This window comes from Chelon labrosus (assembly GCF_963514085.1).
Source record: "Chelon labrosus genome assembly, chromosome: 8".
Classification (NCBI taxonomy): Eukaryota; Metazoa; Chordata; class Actinopteri; order Mugiliformes; family Mugilidae; genus Chelon; species Chelon labrosus.
The window spans coordinates 857,261-879,397 of NC_140358.1; the positions used below are offsets into that span (position 1 = coordinate 857,261).

Here is a 22,137-nt window from a genome sequence, read left to right on the forward strand (position 1 = left end):
TATCGAAGTGAGTGTGTATTTGAGTAAGTTTACGTGTTTGTGATTTCCTGAATAACTGCTGTGGGTGAAAAAAGAGCAAGACAGAAAGAAAAAGAAAAGGAAAGAATGACACATATAAATACATTCATTCAAATTACCCCTCCTCTCTGCTCTTTCTTACCAGCATCATCACTATATCTCAGCTGTGCGATGTGACTTAAAAATAAAAGCAAATTTTCCATGTTGTCCTTCATTTGAAAATGGTCAAATGAGTTTCTTGCTGTCACAGTGAAAAACCTCGCATTTGTGATGATCCCACTGAAAATTATTCTATACTTTTTGATTCTACAAAGCTTTTTGCCTATTTAGCTTGTTGTTAGTTTTTTGCATCTCACAAATTAAACTTTTATTGATCTAAAGCTGGAAAGCTACGGCAAAAAGGTTAGCAGCTTGTATTTTGGTAATTTGTATTTTCTACTGTAACCACAGTTAAATTATAAAGCTTCTTTACACCCAGGAAGACATTTTACAATTGATTTCAAATACTGAGTGGAACTCTGTAAGACTACTAAACTAATGATTAGTCAAATTTGTAGATACCCTTTAAGTAATCTCATTTTATTTTTCTTCTAAACTCACCACCTGCATTTCCTTCAAGCTTTTCCTCCTCCACCTCTTCATCATCCACGTCTCCTGTGCGACAGCGGTAACCTTTCTTCTTCAGCAGGTGGCAGATGAGGAACCCCAGCAGTCCGGTGAGAAAGAAGAGGAAGACCACCAGAAAGATAATGTAGGGCGGTGGATGCTCCCCAACTCCGAATGTTTCTAATTCAGTCATAATGTGGCTTTAAACTGAGATAAAGATAGAATTTATTTGTCATCATCAACCTCCAGTAGAGACTAACTCTACTTTTGGCCAAAGCAAGAACATGTTATTGAACTGAGTAAATTTTTCTTCTTTATGAGGACGATGACATGATAGCATGGATGAAAGTTCAATTAAGGTCAAGGTAAACAAACAAACAAAAAAAACACTGCCTGATCTATTAAAATACCATATTAGTTTGAACAATGTAGACAAAGTACATGCCGTTAGAGTGTGAAGAGATATATGAAAATATATATACCGGTTGTGTGGTTGATTCAAATCATCTTCAAACCTTGTGCTGCAGACTGGTCAACATCAAAAGTCAGCCTGTGGGAAACAAAGAAAGGGGGGAAATAGCCTAGTCAGACTATTAGAGCTCCCCTAAAACGTCTGAAAAAGCGAAATATATCTAAAGAGAGAAGGGCTGTATTTGAACAATTCCTGCTTATGTTAAGTTACATGCCTTTTTCAGAGAAGACATTTATGCATGTATTGTATGTAGTTACTTAAGATAGTGTCATAACTATTATACTGCTATAAAGATATATTAATTATTGAAAATACATTATTTACATTACTGTTGAACAGTTTGTTAAATTGACACATACATTTTCTTTGGCCTTTATTTGTGGGACACCTGCTGATAGTTGTTCATTTATTCTGCAGTCTTTTCCATGAGTTGCATTTTCATAAAATAGAGCTGGGACAAACAGCATGAAGACTTTTAACAATGAATGCCAGAAAAAGATTATCTGCAGACCCCTGAACTACTCTTGAGGTTTCTCTTTTTGCGTAAGATTATGTTTGTAATTCTTCATCCGTCTGAAATAAAAAAAATTTAATCATGACTACTTAAATATTTATTTACTTCTATACCCCATGTGCCCATTTACATTTTCCAAAGTTATTTAGCCTTTTGGCATAAGATACCAAAGCAGTACTTCCTCTCACAAATGCACATGAACAAAATAGTGTATATTTCTTTGAGTAGGTTTGCATATTTCCTGCCAGTTTCCTACCTTTCAACAGTGCACTCATCCGAACATGTGAAAGTCAGTGTGGTCACTATTACGAAGGAAAAAAAAAAACACACAGCAAAATAAGTTGTTAAGATTTGGTTGATAAACAATGTGAAAATGTGTGCGCCGGATAAGAAGCTTAAACCAGAGTGTGCCCCTCCAGTGTATGTTCCTGTTAGCCCCACCTTTTCTCCCTTATCTCAAAGAAATCATCCTTTTTAAAAATGAAAAAAATAATAATTCAAAAGGGATTTTGAAGATAAATATATACACCTATTATACATTTCTAGCTTTATGTTTAGATATATACTGAGAATGTGCAAACATGCACGCACACACAGTGTAGACTACTGGATAGCATATATGCAACAACTTATCAGTGTTGCCCTCCAGCTGGCTTATCAGCATCCAACAACGGCCTTAACACACACGCACACAGTGTTATCAGCGCTTGTGACCTCTGAAATGTTTGTTTTTGGGTGGTTAAACAGTGATGGTGCATATCATCAGCACTCTCAACTCATCAACACTGAATGTGCTTTTTACCTCACCATCTTGGGAACTTCAAATAAATACAGGTCCATATATTTTTTCACATTGACACAATTCTTTTTTTTTTTATTATTTTACTTTTTATTAATTTTGTGTTAACAAATACCCATCATACATTCATATACAGAATAACTCAGACCAATACACATTTTTACACGAGAGGGTTCTACACATCGCTGAATTATAGTAAAATAAAATGTCCCGTGACAGTGAGCTCCACCTATACAGTCACTATACAATTGACCTTTGGCTAAGCCCCGCCCTAGAATGTAGATTGACCAATCACAGCCAAGAGAGCTCCCACAGGGGTCCGACACTTTTTCCACAGCGCTCCATTGACTTTAACGCAGGCGTCTCATATTTTCGGTCTCGGCAGGCTATACTGTCGGTATATATCCAGCATCCAGGGTATGGATAAGCCCAATGATGTGCGCGCAAAACCCTGTGGAGCTAACCAAAACATCACCGTTACAGCTTAAGTTGCATAGTTGTTGATACGCTAGCACACGCTGAAGAAATACAACGTTATACGTGCGTAACGTTAGTCCGTTTGCTTCGTAATAACGATTATAGAAGTGAATAGAGACGTACCCAGCTTTGCAAGAACAGTGTTGCTCATTGATATTGATCCCAGAGCCTTATAGATAACCAGAAAACCACGGCCCAGAAGAGAATGTCGGACGTAGCAACAGTAACTAAGGGGGGCGGGGCTTAGCCAAAGGTCAATTGATGTGTATTTCATTGAAACTAAGTAATGGTAACACTTATCAAAACAAAATAAACACAATGAAACAGTATTAGTTAATAGGCATGTTCTTGTTTCCAATCCTGGATTATCCATTCCTGATTTGTGTTTTTTCTTCTTTCTTTTTGCAGCGCCGGTTGAAGCTGGCAGCTGCTTGCAACAGCTCTTACTAGATCTCTCTTTTTTCCGAATTTAATTCACTTTTCGCTTCCCTTTTTGTGGAGATTACTTTTGTATATACTTTTTCAGACAGCATTGCACTTATTTAGTTTTGTTTTTTATTGGGAATCTCGCCATAGCCTAATATTTTTAACAACCTCCAGAGCGGCTGGCGTTACTATGCAAGAAGCGGCCAGTGTGTGCATTGGTTACAGGAGGGAGTGGCTGATCGCCCTGCGTGGCACTGTGGTGTTCCCTCGGGACAGACATGGGATCCTCCCGGAGATGCTTCGTGGGACCTGCCGTGGATGCCGAGCAGGAAAATAACATCGAGAAGAGAGGAGACGCTTCACTTCTCAGCGCTGTTCTCCCCTCCGTTACCATGGGCAACGTGGGATCCCTGCCATATAAAACGTTCGAACTGGCCGCACTCTGCAGGCTCTGTGGTGGCGTCGGTCGTCCTGTGTGGAGTGGTCTGCTGGAGCAGTGGCATAGCAGAGAGGGAAAGGAAGAAGCTGGATAAGATCATCAGGAAGTCCAGCTCTGTCCTGGGCTGCCCCTTGGACTCGGTGGGGGAGGTGGGTGATGGGGGAGTTCTGGCTGAACTGTCCTCCATGCTGGACGATGGGTCCCGCCCCCCTGCATGGTGACCTGACAGGACTGAGGAGCAGCTTCAGTGGCAGACTGCTTCACCCTCGATGTGTGAAGGAAAGATACAGAAGGTCTTTCCTTCCTGCTGCTGTTAGGCTCCACAATGAGCACTCCTAATATGTGCAATATTGTTACACCTTATATTGTAACTGTGCAATATGTCTATTATCTGTTCTATCTCTGTCATTTCTGCATGCTGTTGCAAACTGCAATTTCCCCATTGTGGGACAAATAAAGGTTTTCTTCTTCGTCTTATTATTATTTATTTTATATGCTAATTGTTCATATGAGGCTGCATGTTTCTGTTAATGCATTGAGCCATTCAGAGTAGGTCAGGATATCTTTTCCTGCCCAATGCCTCAGTATGACTCTTTTATCAGTGGTAAGTGCTATCTTTAGCCACTGTGTTTCTTTCTCATTTATTCTCTCATCTCCTTTCATACTATTCAGGAGATATAATGCGGGAGTAAGATCAATATTCATACCTAGGCTATCTATGATCTTTTCTGTAACCCTCTGCCAGTAGACAGTTAAGTTGGGGCAGTGAAGAACCATATGGAGAAGGTCTCCTTTATCTGCTTTACAGCGCCAGCACAGGTTTGACTCACGTAGCCCAAGTCTACTCATCCTCACTGGTGTCCAGTATAGTCTGTTGAATATTTTACAGGATGAGTTTAGACCTGGCATCTCTCATCGGACTTAGCATCTCCCCAGTCATCCTGCTCCATTCTTCCTCCTCATAAGTTATTCCCAAGTCTCTTTCACACGCAACCTTTAAACCTGTTGTATTGCCCTTAAACCCACTAATAAGATGATTATATATTTTGCTCACAAGGTGAGGCGTTGTGCCTAACAATATGAATTTAGAGAAGATAGAAGATTGAGTTGGCAGCTCAACACCTCTGGGGGTTGCCTTAGACATACACTCCCTGAGCTGTAAAAATGTCCAAAAATCTCTGTTATGCAAGTTGTATGTTTCCTTTAGCTCTTAAAATGATTTTAAAGCATTGTTGTGGTAGAGACATTGGATATGCTCGATTCCTTTAGTATGCCACTCTCTCTAGAAGAACACCTTTCCCCCCATTTTTAATATGGGGTTATTCCATACTGATGATGAAGCTGTAAGAAAAGGAGATACTCCTTCTTATGCATACGGTGCTAGATGTCCCTTGTATTAGAGATTATTGGATTCTGTCCTTGTAATGTTGGAATGTGGCTCAAATAATCTGCTACTTTAAATGGGGCATTTAATTCCTCTTCTAACTTCACCCACAGAGGTTCTGTTTGCGAGTAGGGATGTTATCTGAGCTCCTATAAATGCTTCTTGGTAGGGCCTCATATTAGGGAGTCTCAGGCCCCCACATTCTACATTAGCTTGTAGTGTTGTTATTTCCATCCTCGCCCTTTTACCAGTCCAGATGAACTGATCAAACGTTTTGTCTATGAATTTGAAAATGGTCGCTGGGATATTTAACGGTATCATACTTAAACGATAGTTCAACTTTAGGGCTACGACCATTTTTATAGCTTGTATTCTCCCCCATAATTATATTTGTAGTTTGTCCCACCCCTTAAAGGGGAACTACTGTTTTTTACAACCTGGACCTTATTTCTAGCATAAAATGCCATCGTTCACTCACCAGTATCACTTTTGTTTAATTTGCACTTGTTCAGGAGATAAGTAGATCAGTGTATATCCGTATAGCGGGAGTGGTCAGGGCATCGAAACGCAGCTTCTAAATAACACATTATCTTGCGAAACTCATTCATTTCGGCAATATTTTGTTATGACACATAACAGCCCGTTGAGTCCGGAGTTACATTATCGGAGTTAGTTATCATCATCCGGGGTCCGTAGATTGACCTACAGACCCCGGATGATGTCTTCTGACCTGGACGATGTCATCTCTGAGCGGCGCGCACAACCGCTACGGTCGGCTTATTTACCTGTAATTTGCTACTGCTAGTTTTTTGCAACATGGCTGAATATTTTTCTGATTCTGAGGTTGTGGATGAAACATAGCAGTAGCAAATTACAGGTAAATAAACCAACGTGCCGCTCAGAGATGACATTGTCCAGGTCATAAGACATCATCTGGGGACTGTAAGTCAATCTACAGACCCCATGTGAGGTCTCTATTCATATCTTCCCATGCGATTTTAATGTTGTCAAGTGGGACATGCCTTATGCCTAGCAGTTTATCAAACCCCTGCGCGATGGCTGTAGGTTGAGAAGTGCATCAGCAATGATCATATCAGGTGTCTGTGGGAAACTTGGTATCTGACAGCGAAGAAAATGTCTTATTTGTAGATACCTGAAAAAGTGAGACTTTGGGAGATTGAACTTTTCAGTTAGCTGCTCAAATGTTACAAAACTATTATCTGTGAAGAGATCCTTGAAACGCTCAATACCCAGTCCCCGCCGTTTCTGAACTGAGCCCACTGCTCGAGTATAATAATTTTATCCAGGTGATAAAATTCGGACCGAAGCCAATTGTTTTTAGTCTCAAATAAATATGCCCACTCTATCCGGTCAAACGCTTTCTCTGCACCTAAAGAAAGGACACATTCAGGAGTTTCACCAGAGGGGAGATACAAAATGTAAAATAGCCAACATATGTTAAAATAGGAGTATCGATTTTTGACAAAGCCGATTTGGTCTTCAGGTATGATAGACAGTAAAATGTTCTCCAATCTTCGGGTCAAAACTTTGGCCAGAATTTTAACATCAATATTTAACAGAGAGATGGGTCTATATGAAGAGCACTCCGTTGGATCCTTGTCTTTCTTTGCAATAAGGGTGATACATTCTTCATAGAATGATGTCAGAAGCTTACTCTGCTTGAATGAGTTACTGTAGATACTACTGTGCTTACACTCCTCTTTTGTTATGAGTTCATCTAATCTCATTTAACTATCAGAGGAAAGCATGGGAATGTTTAGTAGATTCAGAAAATTATCCATTAACATAGTATTATTCGAAAATTCAGTGGTGAAGAGTTTAGAATAGTAACTCCTGAATGTGTCATTAGTCTTTGCATGATCTGATGTAACATTACCATTGATATTCGTAATATGACCCTTTGCTTTGAGTCCTCTCAGCTAATTAGCTAACAATTTCCCAGATTTTTCACCGTGGATATAGAACAAACTCTTACTTCTCGAGAGTTGGCAGTCAACGAGATAAGTTGAGGCCAGATCAAATTTGGTTTGAAGCTCCATGCACGTTTTATATATTTCAGGGTTTTTATCTTGAGCATATTGTTTGTCTGTTTCCTTGATTTCATATTTGCAGTGTAAGAAATAATTTGTCCCCTACGGTACGCCTTAAAAGCATCCAAAACTACTGGACTAGAAATATCCGAAGAGGTATTTCTCTGAAAAAAGAAGGATATATGTTCTTTCATAAAGTACAGAGGAGAGTTGAATTAAAGTACCAGTGTTTTTTAACTTGAGGAAGGTCTGGTAGTACCAAAGATAGTATAAGAACATGATCTGATATCACTATGCCCTGATAAGCACAGAATCACGTCAATGGTATCAGTTCATTATCAGTGAAAAAGTAGTCAGTCCTAGTGAAGATATGATGGACGTGTGAGAAGAAGGAGTACCCTCTCTTATTTGGATGGAGGGAACACCATACATCAGGGACACCGAAATTGGATAACAAGGACTGAATGAATGAGGCGGACCTACTAATTCAGTCAGGGTTGGGAGAAGAACAGTTGAACAATTGAAATCCCCAACAAGCATAAGAGAGTATGAACTCAAATCCAGGAGAGAAGAATAAAAGCGTTTCAAAAAACCCATATCGTCTACATTTGGAGCATAAACATTGGCGAGCACCATCATTGTTAGTATCTGATAATGAGGAATGGAAGTGCTGCCCTGCCCACCGCGACATCAGGCGCGTGCTATCAGAACCACGAATGCGTGTCTCTTGCAAAAAAACAAATGCTGCTTCAAATTGTTTTATATATGAAAATACCCTCCTCATTTTAACAGGGTGATTTAAACCCTTGACATTCCAGTTATCAAAGTTTAACAGTCTAGCCACTGTCTTCAACTGAAAGTGCAGAATGATAACTAAAAATGATATTAAGTCAGTACTGGCATAGGAAAAGCCACCCCTTACCCACCAACCCCACAACAAGACAGCTGCTGAAGAACATAGCAGCAAGCTCTTCAAAACACCCCGCAAAAAAATCTTCCTTATTTTAGTGTTAGAATGCACTCAACACTCCTAGGACCACATTTGAACAATTCTAGGAGTACAAACATAAAAAAACGCTCCTTTTAAAATCTCTTATGTACACACTATGAAGTCATATAGCACACTCTGGCAGGTTTTCCTCACACCAGCATGTAGCAGTTCACTGAGTTAAAGGCTTGGGGACATACTCACATAGGCTACAGTTGAAACCAGATGTTTACATACGCTGTGTTAAAAGACACATAAACCTTTTTTCCTCACTCAATTAAATCCGACTAAACTTCTCCTGTTTTAGGCCCTTGTTTGACATCATGGGAAAATCAAAAGAAATCAGCCAAGATATCAGGAAGAGAATTGTGGTGCTCCACAAGTCTGGTTCATCCTTGGGTACACGTTCATCTGTTCAAACAATTATACGCAAGTATAGACACCATGGGAATGTCCAGCCATCAATACCGCTCAGGAAGGAGACGGGTTCTGTGTCCCAGAGATGAACATGTTTTGGTCCGAAATGTGCAAATCAACCCCAGAACAAAAGCTAAAGACCTTGTCAAGATGATGGCTGAAGCTGGTAAGAGAGTGTCATTCTCCACAGTGAAACGAGTCCTGTACCGACATGGGCTGAAAGGCCACTCAGCGAGGAAGAAGCCATTACTCCAAAAGAAACATGAAAAAGCCATTACAGCCATTACAGTTTGCAAATACACACAGGGACAAAGACCTTAATTTTTGGAGACATGTCCTGTGGTCTGATGAAACTAAAGTGGAACTGTTTGGCCATAATGACCGTCGTTACATTTGGAGGAAAAAGGGGGAAGCTTGTAAGCCTGAGAACACCATCCCAACTGTGAAGTATGGGGGTGGTAGCATCATGTTGTGGGGCTGTTTTGCAACAGGAGGAACTGGTGCACTTCATAAAATAGACGGCATCATGAGGAAAGAACATTATGTGGAAATATTGAAGCAACATCTCAAGACATCAGCCAGGAAGTTAAAGCTTGGGCGCAAATGGGTCTTCCAAATGGACAATGACCCTAAGCATACCGCCAAAGTAGTTACAAAGTGACTTAAGGACAACAAAATCAATGTTTTGGAGTGGCCATCACAAAGCCCCGATCTCAATCCCATAGAAAATGGCCAGAGTGAAGGATGGCATGTTAGCGGTTATAAACAGTCAGGCATAATCATCGAGCAGTCATTTAAGGTGGAAGAGATAGAGGAGGAAGGCCGTCGATGTATTTCCGCGCCTCTGTGGTCGAGCGTAGCCACTTTGTGTCTCCGTCAGGAAATGTGATGCAGAGCCGTACGGGATATAGGAGAAAGGGTTTGAGCCCTCAGTTGTAGAGATTCGCCATGACTTCTCTGTACTCGACTTCACTAGCGGAACGAATCAGAGACGGGCCGGGGGCGGGGCACATGACCGGGCCCTTTAAACCCAAATATTAAAGCTCATCATAACGTCATTTTACAACATACACATGCCCGCAACAGCGGGGCTTACATGCTTCAGCACCACGGAGAGCAACTATGTCATTTTGAAGTCCATCAAACGGACATGAAGTATAACAAACCAAGAGAACAACAAAAACATTAGGCTACATAATAATAAAACAACACAAATTCAAAGCACCGCTATACAGCCGAGAGAGAAAGAAGGGGATTTAAACTATAGGCGGCTGGGCTACTACAATAACAACCATCAACAGTTTACAACTAACTCACACATTGTGTATGATCGTTAGAATTGCTACCTGTAAATCTGGCTCCCTGACTGTGCTGACAATATTGGCGGGCCTGAATCGCTGCCAACAACAATGTCGGGTTCATCTCCAGGAGGACGAACAAAATATGTGTCCAGTTTTTGTAATTTGGCTTTTCCTTGCTCTTTTTTTCCTTTTCTTTGCGCTTTAGCGCTCCACTTTTATGTTTATATGCACTGACACTCATGTTAAAGCTATACTCTACGATCTGGAATATGGTAGCTGTCCGATCTTCACAATATGGATAGCAAAAAGAACAAAAAAAAAATTAATTCATTCTATCAACCGTAATCCTGCATAGACATTGACCAATGGGAGCCATGAGGATGGCATCCAATCCCCTCGTCTCCCCTGCTCCTCGTCATCCAGCTTCGTCCCCTCCCGCTCCCTCTCTGTAAACTCTGAGCGGCGCGTGATTAGCTTAGCGATTTTACCCAAAATACACTTGGAGACAATATCGGCGATCCACTTGTAAATTTGCACGTCGTAAAGTGAAATGTGAGAGTGAAAATAACGCCAGTCATACAGCACAACATTTTATTTAATACTGTACACCTACTACATCACTAAAGTCAGTCATATAAAGTTTTTTGGCAACCATGACTCATCCTGACTGGAGCAACCTATATAAGCCCACATACAGGCAGCGAAGTTGATAGTGATACTATGAAAGCATTGCTCTTATAAGTGAAGCACCTCCGGGCCCAAGCCGCGGGAGAGACCCACCTTCCCCAGCACGGAGGCGAGAGAGGGGCCCGGGCCGATCCCGCCAAGTCCCCGCTCCCTGCCCGGACCCGGGCCGGGGGCGTGCCGCCCTCCCAGCCCCCCCTGAAGCCCCGCCCCTGCTCGACTTGCTGGCTCAAAACTTTGGGGCTGTAGTCTTCCACACCTCAAACTTGCTGGCTGTGGTACTCCAGCGTCCCTCTACGGCGGGCCTCGCATATCAGAAGATCCTTGACCTGGTAGCGGTGCAGACAGAGAATGACAGGGAGCGATCTCTGTCCGGGGGGCGGTTTTGCTGTTAATGAACGGTGGGCTCTGTTAATCTCGGGCAGAGATGGAAGCGTCTCTTTAGCAAAAACCTTGCACAGCAAATCGGAGAAAAAAGCTGTAGGTCGCCCAACTTCAATAGACTCTGCTAGGCCCAGAATGTGAATGTTTTGTCTTTTGCTGCGACCCTCTAAGTCGATGACTTTAGCCGTTAGCTTGGAGTTTCTTTCCCGTCGGCTGGTGCAGACATTTTCTAGCTCACAGGTCCTCCGCGCCAAGCTCGAGAGACGAAAGGCACTGGACATTCTCGTCAACCGGTCGAATTTGTTTTCCAGCTGGTTGAAAATAGTTTTAAAGTGGTCAGAGTGCCTGCCTGTGCTGGTTAAGTAGCTTAGAAATAACCTCCATGGTCAAGCTAGTGGCTTGGTCCTCTTTCTTCCCCGACTTGCTGTGGTGTGAAGTCATTTCAAAGTAAACGTGGGTTAGAGAAAAGTAAATCGTTCAATATGAACTGTCCAGTTTGCAAAATAAAGGAGTGAATTAGTGAAAAAAGGCAGAGTTCGCAGAATTTATACATATAATAAATATGAGCTCAAAGTGTAGACTCGCAATTAGAAGAACTGAAGCAAAATGCCACAGGAAATAGTTAGAAATTACATCTATTTTAGTTCACAGTTCCCCATATCAGGGACTCCTACAGTATGTAACTGGAGAAAGTGGTACACACATCAGTGTTTAAATTCTGTAATCCATGAACAAGAAGGATTTTTCTCCTTTGTGATGCTTTGCCTGACCTTTATGGCAGCTGTCTTCAGTTGTTGATTCGGTTTTGGTATTCAGTAAACGCAATGCAGCTTGTTACGGTTACAAATTTCCAGAGTGCTGTGCCGTGGTGTCACGTGAATCTGTCACTGTGGACTAGAATTCGTTGGTTCAGCAGTACAGAAAACAATGCCCCCTGACCAATTGCACTGATAACAGATGAGAAGGAATAGATGTAGGATGATGCAGGAGGTCTGGCGTCTGAAGATAGGTCTGTGAGTTAGGGAACATGCCCACACTCGCTCTCCCTTCCGCTTAAAGAGACAAAAAGCTGAGAGAAGGAGAGCGATGACTCAGCAGCTACACAACCTTGGCAGAATTGCCTCACAGTGAGTGCAGCTTTATGAAAGCACTGTGCTGCCTGGCAAAAAAAAAGAAGAAGTAATTTTTCATTCAGTCATTCAAGTTATTTAACCCCAACTGATAGAATGAGTACCTTCTCATTTCTTAAACAACCATGTCTAAAGACACATCCTGTGGTTATTGAAAAGATGTTAGTCTGTTTGAGAAGGGTCAAATCATTGGCATGCATCAAGCAGAGAAAACATCGAAGGAGATTGTAGAAACTACTAAAATTGGGTTAAGAACTGTTCAACGCATTATTAAAAACTGGAAGGATAGTGGGGAACCATCGTCTTCGAGGAAGAAATGTGGTCGGAAAAAAATCCTGTTAGATCGTTATCCGTGATAACTTAAACATTCAGTGAAATCAAATCGAAGAAAAACAACAGCACAACTCAGGGCTATGTTTAATAGTGAAAGTAAGAACATTTCCACATGTACAATGTGAAGGGAACTCAAGGGATTGGGACTGAACAGCTGTGTAGCCTTAAGAAAACCACTAATCAATGAGGCTAACCGGAAAAAAAGGCTTCAATTTGCTAAGGAGCAGAAAGATTGGACTCTGGAGCAATGGAAGAGGGTCATGTGGTCTGATGAGTCCAGATTTACCCTGTTCCAGAGTGATGGGGGCATCAGGGTAAGAAGAGAGGCAGATGAAGTGATGCACCCATCATGCCTAGTGCCTATGATCTGGGGTTGCTGCTGGTCAGGTCTAGGTTCAACAACATTATGTGTCCAAAGAATGAGGTCAGCTGACTACCTGAATATACTGAATGACCAGGTTATTCCATCAATGGATTTTTTCTTCCCTGATGGCACGGGCATATTCCAAGATGACAATGCCAGGATTCATCGGGTTCAAATTGTGAAAGAGTGGTTCAGGGAGCATGAGACATCATTTTCACACATGGATTGGCCACCACAGAGTCCAGACCTTAACCCCACTGAGAATCTTTGGGATGTGCAGGAGAAGGCTTTGCGCAGTGGTCAGACCCTCCCATCATCAATACAGAGTTTAGTGAAAAATGAATGCAACAGTGGATGGAAATAAATCTTGTGACACTGCAGAAGCTTATCGAAACAATGCCACAGCGAACGTATGCTGTAATCAAAGCTAAAGGTGAAATGTTAGAGTGTGACTATTTTTTTTTTTTTGGTGGTGATTTTTTATTTTTTTTGGCCAGGCAGTGTATATACAAATAGAGATGAAATGAAGGAGGAAAGGAGATGTGTGGGGTCTCTGTGAAAGGATGGCTTTGAGGTAAGGCAGTATATACTTGTCATTACGTCAGAGAACTGACATCAAAGAGATCCATGAATGTGTCTTGACAGAGAGGACAGTCCATGGTTGTCCTATTGCAAAATGTGTATAGTAGAAAAGGTTTAAAATGTAGCTTTACAAATTTAAAGGTCCAGCAGATTTTAGTGATGTCTATTTTGGAACATAATGAATGTGATTTTCCTAGCCTGTGTTAACCTGATACAGTATTCCCTCATCTATCGCGGGGGTTACGTTCCAGACTCGCCCCGCGAAAAGAGAATCCGCGAAGTAGCGACCACATATTTATTTTATTATTTATGCTGTTTTATATGTATTTATTTTATTAATTATACTGTTGTATATGTATTTTAAACCTTTATGAACCATTCTCACTCTCTTATTAACCGTTTCCATGCTCTTATTAACACTTTCTACACTCTTGAACATACTGTGGTGTCCGACCGGATGTTAAAAGGATGACGAGGAGTTGGTCGCAAACCTTTCTTTTATTACATGACCTATAATATTTACTGTTGGCCATAACTGTTTGATGAAGAAGCTCAACATGTGGCAAGGAAAGTACACCTCTGAATAGTTCTTGAATGGAGTAATTTCACAATGATTTCTGACACACAAGAATAAATGCCCTGGGCACTCGATAGTACACAGCATAGCTCTGCGGAGCATAGCTTTAGGTCAGGCACATTTTGGACAGTTTACGCATGCAATTGCACTTAATGGAACTCATTCAACTTTAGGGAAAAAATACTTGATTTAATGTAAGGGAAAGGTGAGGTTTAAGTAAAGCTTAGGACGAGTTCATTCTCAAGAAAACTGAAAGTTGCACTCAGTGACAAACGGGTACGTTTTGAACTGGTATTAAACCACACTACTAAATCAGAAACCAAAAGGAATTACTTGCTAGTTTGTTATTAAAGTGATCAAACTTAATAATTTCTTGCATTATGGATACTGAAGAAGCATATACTATATTTCTAATAAAAGAGTGTGAGGACACAGCTGGCCATCTGTAGGCCCTGTCGAAGCTCTGAATGTCACTGAGACAGTTTTGTTTGATGAGCTGTTTGTTAGTGCTTTGCTTTCAGTTTTTTTTAACCTGTTGAAGAAGAACAGAAGCGAAAATACCAGTTCCAAGTTTTATGGACTTTTATCACTATTTAAATGTAAAATTATGATTTAAACATAAGTCCACTCCTGGACAAAAGTCCAAACAATGATATCTTATCACTACTTTGTTTTACTGTATTACTATTTGCATTAAGCTCCGTTGGCAGTAAAATAGTCTGGACATACTTCACCCTGCAACCAGGATTTGTCAATAAAATGTAATCTACTTGTGCCACAAGACTAACATGAATTAATTCGATTTCTTTAAACTAAAGTGATTAGAATCAGCAAAGTGATTCATGATTCCTTCCTCTGAAGGACAGAGACATGTTAGACAAAACCTTGTTGTAACCAACTGACCGAAAGTATTAAAACGTGGCTCATAAACTGTGGTTAACTGATGATATTGTGGAGCAAACCACAGAGGGTAAAGAGCTTTTCAGACTGCAGTTGTAATTTTTTAACTGTAACACTGGTTGTGGGTTTTTATCTTTTATTCATTCATTTATCTTCTGTAACCACTTATTCCTGTTAAGCCTATCCCAGCTGTCATCAGGGTACACCCTGGACAGGTCGCCAGTCTATCGCAGGGCTAACACAGAGAGACAGACAACCATTCACACTCACATTCACACCTACGGCCAATTTAGAATCACCAATGAACCTAATGAGCATGTCTTTGGACGGTGGGAGGAAGCTGGAGTACCTGGAGAGAACCCACGCAGACACAGGGAGAACATGCAAAACTCCACACAGAAAGGCCCAGTCGGCCCATGGATTCAAACCCGGGACCTTCTCGCTGTGAGGTATAAGTGCTAAACACCTCATCACTGTGCCGCCCCCTTTTATCCTTTAGTTTTTTGTATTTTTTATTTTATATTAGTGTATTATTCACTTTCCTACTAATTGTTTCTAGCTGTAACAGTGTGGCTGGTATTATTTACAGCTTGTGAGTTTGTCTGTCTGTCATTATGGCTCGTTGTGGACCTGGAGACACCCACTGTAGAAGGAACTACCATAAAGTTCAGTTCTTTGTGACTGCATCAAAACTGTACAAAGCATGCATGCCAAACTTTAAAGGAGTGTAGCTGAGATCAAAATGAAAGATGAGGACGACGGGTGTGGGCCAAAAATGTTCATCTGCCAGATGGTCTGTAGTTCAGACACGCAAAAGTTTGTTGTAGGAATGAAGGGAGCTGATTGGTTGTTTGGTCAGACATGGTTTACTATAATTAACCCAGAATTCACAACAAATTAGTTCAGTTCGAGAATATTAGACCTAAGCCAAAGGCAGAGCCTATATTTGTGAACCAGACCCTATGTCAGAAATGACATTTTAGTTTACCAAGGAAGTCTATTTTAGTTTTAGTCAGTGCACAGTTCTGTGTGAATGCCAGCCCCTGTCTTGTGGGATTATAAAGACTAAAATGCACAGCTACATTAAGTCCAAAAGTCATGCATCAGGACTCCCTTTGTTCTCAAAACAGCTTCAATTATTTGTGATATTCATTCCACACGTTCTGCTTCATGCTCATATAACAATTTCTGCAGATATGTCCACTGCACATTCATGCTGCCAACCTGTCACTTAGCCCCATCACAAATGTGTTCTACCAGATTCAGATTTGCTGGCTGAGAGGCAACAGAGAAGCCAAGGAAAATCTCTGCTCCATTGTAAGAAACCATGCCTGAGGTCTCATCACCATGCCCTCATAAAAAGACAGGTGGACAAGTTGGCTTATCTCAAGGTTAGACCGACATGGGCCAGCTCACGTCTGGTGATGCCCTTGAGCCCAGGGAAAGGCAAATAAGGCACACAGTAAACAAGGGACTGTTTTTTTGACACAGATAGAAAATTGGCCAATAAACGTAGATAAAAATAAAAAAGGACTTAATTCAGGCAAAAACCCAGCCCAAAGGGAGGACATTTTTTTTGTATAAAATTGGGTGTAACACAAAGAAAAATCTGTTGCAATCCGTAGGCAACTTGGGTTTATGGACTGCCCGGCCAAAAAAAAAGGCACCACCAAAGAAAAATGGTCACACTCTAACATTTCGCCTTTAGCTTTGATTACAGCACACGTTCGCTGTGGCATTGTTTCGATAAGCTTCTGCCTGTCGTTGAGGGGACTGTTTTTCGTCCTTCCTATGTATGGTGCTCTAACGACTCTTGTCCGTCAGAGGCAGAGGGAAGGAAGCCATCTATGTCAGACTGGAAAAACCTTCTCTGAACAGAGGAGGTGGACTGAGATTTAATCTGCCATCTATTTACAATACCACCAGTCCCCTAGAACTGAAGAAGCGACTCGGATGAGTGGTGAAACGTCTTTTCAAAAAACTCTACAAGTCCAGTTGCCTTTTCTGAACCCATTTGGATATTCTTCCTCGAAGACAATGGTTCCCCACTATCCTTCCAGTTTTTAATAATGCGTTGAATAGTTCTTAACCCAATTTTAGTAGTTTCTACAATCTCCTTAGATGTTTTCTCTGACTGATGCATGCCAATGATTTGACCCTTCTCAAACAGACTAACATCTTTTCAACGACCATGGGATGTGTCTTTAGACATGGTTGTTTAAGAAATCAGAAGCCCTCATTGCATCAGTTGGGGTTAATTATTCATTAATACACAGGATTAGATGTTACAATCCCTTGTACCAAAATCCCAGGCAAAACACATTTAGAGGCCCTGTCCAACTGAGAAACCCTAACAAACCTACAGTCATGTGATATGACGCTTAACCTACAATCTAAATGAACTAAGTAAATGCTGCTGGCTTGTATGGCCTGCTCAGCAGCAGATGCTAACTCAAACCTTGTGAAATATAAGCTAACCAAATGCTGCTGGCTAGCTTAGCCCACAATCTAAATGAACTAAGTAAATGCTGCTGGCTTGTAGGCCCACAGAGCAGCAGAGGATAATTCAAACCTTGTGAAATATAAGCTAACCTAACGCTGCTGGCTTTTATGGCCCGCTCAGCAGCTAAACATAGCTACCAAGCAACATGAAGACATCAGGAATCTGGCCTAAACAACAGCAGTATGCAGCATGTCATTGGGGTTTTGAAGTGGGCACCTCCCTTCACCGATGTTTCGTTAACAGCGAATTCCAGCGTCCTGGAGTCACCCCCTCCACGCTGCCACTGCAAAACCCCGTTTTTTCTCACCATTAATATTAGACAACAACTAATATTTCAATAATTAGCCTAGTCCTTTTATGAATCACGACACAAACAAATCTACCATGGTTCGCCCCGTTAATGCGAACTAAACCACAAAACAAACAAATCTACCGTGGTTCGCCCCGTTGATGCGGGCTGAAACACGAAACAAACAAACAAATCTACCGTGATTGGCCCCATTACTGCGGGCTGAAACACGAACCAATCGACCACATCTACAATAATTTGCAAACACACTAAAGTCACGCAGCCACCCTTACCTTTAGCTAGCTCCCTAGCTAGCATGCTTCCTACGTGTCCAGAGCCACTCACTCGCTCTCTCTGCTGCCCGAGACATGTTACATACCGCAGCGAATTCCAGCGTCCTGGAGTCAGCCCCTCCACGCTGCCACTGAAAAACCCCATTTTTCTCACCATTAATATTAGACAACAACTAAAATTTCAATAATTAGCCTAGTCCTTTTATGAATCACGACACAAACAAATCTACTGTGGTTTGCCCCGTTAATGCAGACTGAACCACGAAACAAACAAATCCACCGTGGTTCGGCCCATTGATGCGGACTGAACCACGAAACAAACAAACAAATCTACCGCTCTCTCTGCTGCCCAAGACATGTTAGATACCGCAGTCCTCTGGCTTTTTCCCCGTATGCCCAGCTCGCTCAGAAGGGCAATCGCTGATTTTGCTACAAATCCACGGCATTCCACTTCTACCGGGCGGACAAAAGCTCTCCAGCCATTCTGCTCTGCGTCTGCTGCTAACTCTGCATACTTGGCTCTTTTACGCCCGTTAGCGTCCTCAATTCTATTTTCCCACGGGACAGTGAGTTCTATGAAATAGACTACTTTCGCTGGCTCAGACCACAACAGCAGATCTGGCCCGTAGACGGGTGCTAGCTATCTCAGTTGGAATAACCAGCTGTTCATTTAAATCCGCCCTCATCTCCCAGGCTCCTCCTACTCTTAGCTGTCCCGTGTTATGCCTGATGCCTGCTAGTCTAGCCTTTTCTCCCTCCCGTACAAACGTACAAACATACAAACTCCCGTTAATGCATCTATTCTCTCTGTTAACGGCCATGGAATATACATTCACCCATTTTTCCTCAATTGCAGCTGCTAAACATTTCAGTACCTGGTTGTGACGCCAGGTGTAACGTCCTTGGGAAAGACTAACCTTACAACCTGTCAGAATATGGCTAAGCGTGCATACACAAGTGCACAGTGGCCAGGCAACATCCTCACCTACCCACTGGTTTAGGTTCTGGGGAGTTGGCAGCACATCATAAGTAGCCCCTATCATAACTTGTTGTCAGCTGAAAGATAATCACCCATCCAGTTATTTTTTTGGCCAGGCAGTGTATAATTTGTTGTACTGAAATAAACTCTATTCTTCACCACTGAACCTGACTGAGTCCAGAGTCGTCTCTTCAGAAGAAGCTTGGAATTGTCAGACAAACTCTCTGAACGGTCTCATTGGATGTTTTTAGTTTTTCTGAGTGAACTCTTTTTTTTTGGTCAGAACCAGCTGGTCTGCTACCAACAATCACACCAAAGTCATTGAGATTCTTTTTTATTACATTTTGACTTTTCATACAACCATAAACTGAATATCCTGAATTGTATTTCAGGATACCCCTGCCTCTCGCCCGTTGACAGCTGGGATAGGCCCCAGCAGACCCCCGCGACCCTTAACAGGAATAAGCGGGTATAGAAGATGAATGAATGGATGAATGTATTTCAGGATTTTAGTCATTGGTCTTATCCCACTTGACTAGCTGATTCCTAATAAAGTGTTTGTGTTTTGTGAACAGTATGCTATAGTAGACAATGGGAATGTTTTGTCTGATTTCTTTATTGTTAGGTAGGCAGTATTATGTTGGAACATTAAATACTGTTGATCCCTATATGCTAACAGCAATCATTGTGTATTTTTGAGTAATTTATTGGCAAAAACCCCTTTGCATGACATACAGCCCACACTACATCAGCTGCAACAACATGATGTGATAAATATTTGACTAACTTCCTGTGGGAAGGCTGGGAACTCTAAGCAGTTTTCCTCTCCGACAGACCCTTATACTCTTGGGGAGATTAGTGCATTTCTTGAAACCAGCAAAATTCATAACCTTATCCAAAGGTCATCAACAGCCTGTTTAGACTGTATAGTTCACAGATGACCCCTCTCAGCATTACTCATTGCTCTCAACTTGCCATTTGCACTGAAGAATCATTGGTGCTTTTGGGCTTTGACCTTACATGCTACACCATGGTCATACCAGACTTCAGTCAGAAATATTTTAATTTTTGGTTGGCAGGAAGACATATATTTTTTCAGTCAAATGAGGGTGAATTTGAATTCGCATTACAAAGAATGAATTAATCTGTTCTAAATCATTGTTTCTTTTTAGTTTATGTTGTTCAAGATGGCTGCATGTTTTAGTCGATGTGGGATTAATGTGCGGAAGGAAACTGATAATATATAGACAGTGAGACCCTTTAATATTACTGGATCAAACCATGCCGATTTTAGCGGTTCGCTCAACCCATTCCAAAAACGAACAATTCGAATTGTATTTAATAAGACGGCTTCCCCAAGAGACTGAAAATATTCAAGTGGGACACTTGTGAACGGAGTCTGGCGTGTCATTTTTCATGCATGACATGGACATTGGTCTACACCATCACCTACTGTAGCGCAGATTCACTGCATCATCCACCCCTCAGGCTCAATAACCACCACACTGCACCTCCGCCCTTGTTCTGCAGGTAGCCTACACAGCGAGCCACCGACGAACAGCGGTCACAACATGCGGAACACACACAGAGACCGTGACTGTCTCCTTAAGGTTAAACAGGCTACTGACTGAGAGAGTGTATGACGACGGCTGGTCTGCAAGCGCTACAAAACAGACACATGTATGACACACATATATTCAGGATACTCACCTTGTGTTAAGCAGGCGGTATTCCTGTTGGTGGGATGCTGCCCCATGTCTGCAGCCTTTCCCCCGTGTCCTCTGGCCGGAGCGAGACGATGCTGCCGCGAAGGACAGAATGACAGGAAGCTGGGAGGCATCAGTCTGTGTACTCTACGGTACTTCTGCTGCAAGTTTGAATTTAACCATTATGTATCCAGGGAGAGAGTCAGCTGAGCTGCAGACGGCTTCTATTGAACTCAAGCTGTGGCAAAGCAGACAAATTGTACATGTTGAAAAAAGACATCTTAATGATTAGCTAAATTAAATTTAGGCTTAAATATCCAGAGCCAGAGGCGTCACTATGTTTTAAGGACAGGGGGGGCTTAGAACCAAGGAGATGCACAGGATGTGAGCAATCAAGCGCGCGAGTACAAAATTTCACAAACAGCTAGTAAAGACTGAGAAATTATTTATTAGTTATTAGTAGTTATTTATTAGTATTTATTATCAGTCTGTTTTTTTAATACAGTACAACAATAAACAAAGGTTTGTAGTGTGTAAGCCGGGTTTTTATTTGTCAAACATGGAGCATTTCATGGGACTTTCTGCTGTTAGCTGGGGGCTGGAGCTAACTAATTGCTACTACCAGCAGTGATGAATACTTACTTTCCTGAAAAACTTTCTTATATCCATTTGCGCATCCATCCATCCATTCATGTTCTTCTCCTAACGGTGTTCTGTTCGGCTCTGTGTGGCTGCGGGTACCGAGCCGCAAGCAAGGTCGCATGGAAAACGTGGACTGGATTTTCAGTAATGTGGGCGTTCTGAACAAGTGGAATGGATTGATAACAACGTACCAAAGGGGCTCTCTCTACCGTACACTACGAAGTGAAGGGAAACTGACAGATATATGATCACATTTAAGTCCTTAATGACAGGTTATATGATTATTTATTTAAACTGATATGCTGGCCGCTTTATATTGAATTTGTCGGCATTTTTTTGTAATTTTTATTTATTTATTTTCATTCATTCATTCATTCAATCTTTATTTATTCTCGGAGGTTCATTGAGGGTAGTCCTCATTTTCAGTGAAGCCGAGATTACACAGTAACAATGGGATAACAATAGATATAGTATAATAATTGTGGAAAATAAAACAAAATAAAACAAATAATAAGATAACCTACATAACATTATAAAGGAGGAAGGAAGGGAAAAATAAAGATACAGAAAATATTAATAGTAAAATAATAATAATAATAATAATAATAATGAAATAACATTTACATAAAACAGGTACAATTTGACATAGGAAGGTTTGTGATTACAGATCTGAATTGATTATAGGAAAGTAGAGAGTTCATTTTTATGTTACATTGGAGATTATTCCAGGAAGTAGGGGCACCATAACAAAAGGCCGACTTTCCCAACTCAGTGTGGATACGAGGAACCTTGAGCATCAAACAGTCATTTGATCTGGTCTGATAGGGACCAGAATTCCAAACAAGCATGTTTGAAATATAACCTGGTAATTTTCCAATA

At 41.4% G+C, this 22,137-nt stretch overlaps 1 protein-coding gene across 4 annotated transcripts in view; it reads right to left on the reverse strand.

Moving 5' to 3' along the window:
- The window catches only part of rell2 (RELT like 2), a 38,106-nt gene extending 17,252 nt beyond the window's left edge, over positions 1-20,854 (reverse strand). For 2 of the 4 annotated variants that reach the window (XM_084550071.1, XM_084550074.1), the window contains exons 1-3: positions 1,867-2,005; positions 1,107-1,174; positions 619-831 (exon numbers count right to left, since the gene is read on the reverse strand). In XM_084550071.1, coding sequence (XP_084406197.1) covers positions 619-817 — 199 coding nt within the window. In that variant the 5' untranslated portion in view covers positions 818-831; positions 1,107-1,174; positions 1,867-2,005. Of the gene's footprint in view, positions 1-618; positions 832-1,106; positions 1,175-1,866; positions 2,006-20,620 lie in introns of those variants that run through there. The other 2 variants (XM_084550072.1, XM_084550073.1) reach the window with 2 other exon arrangements.
- Positions 20,855-22,137: the final 1,283 nt, after the last annotated feature.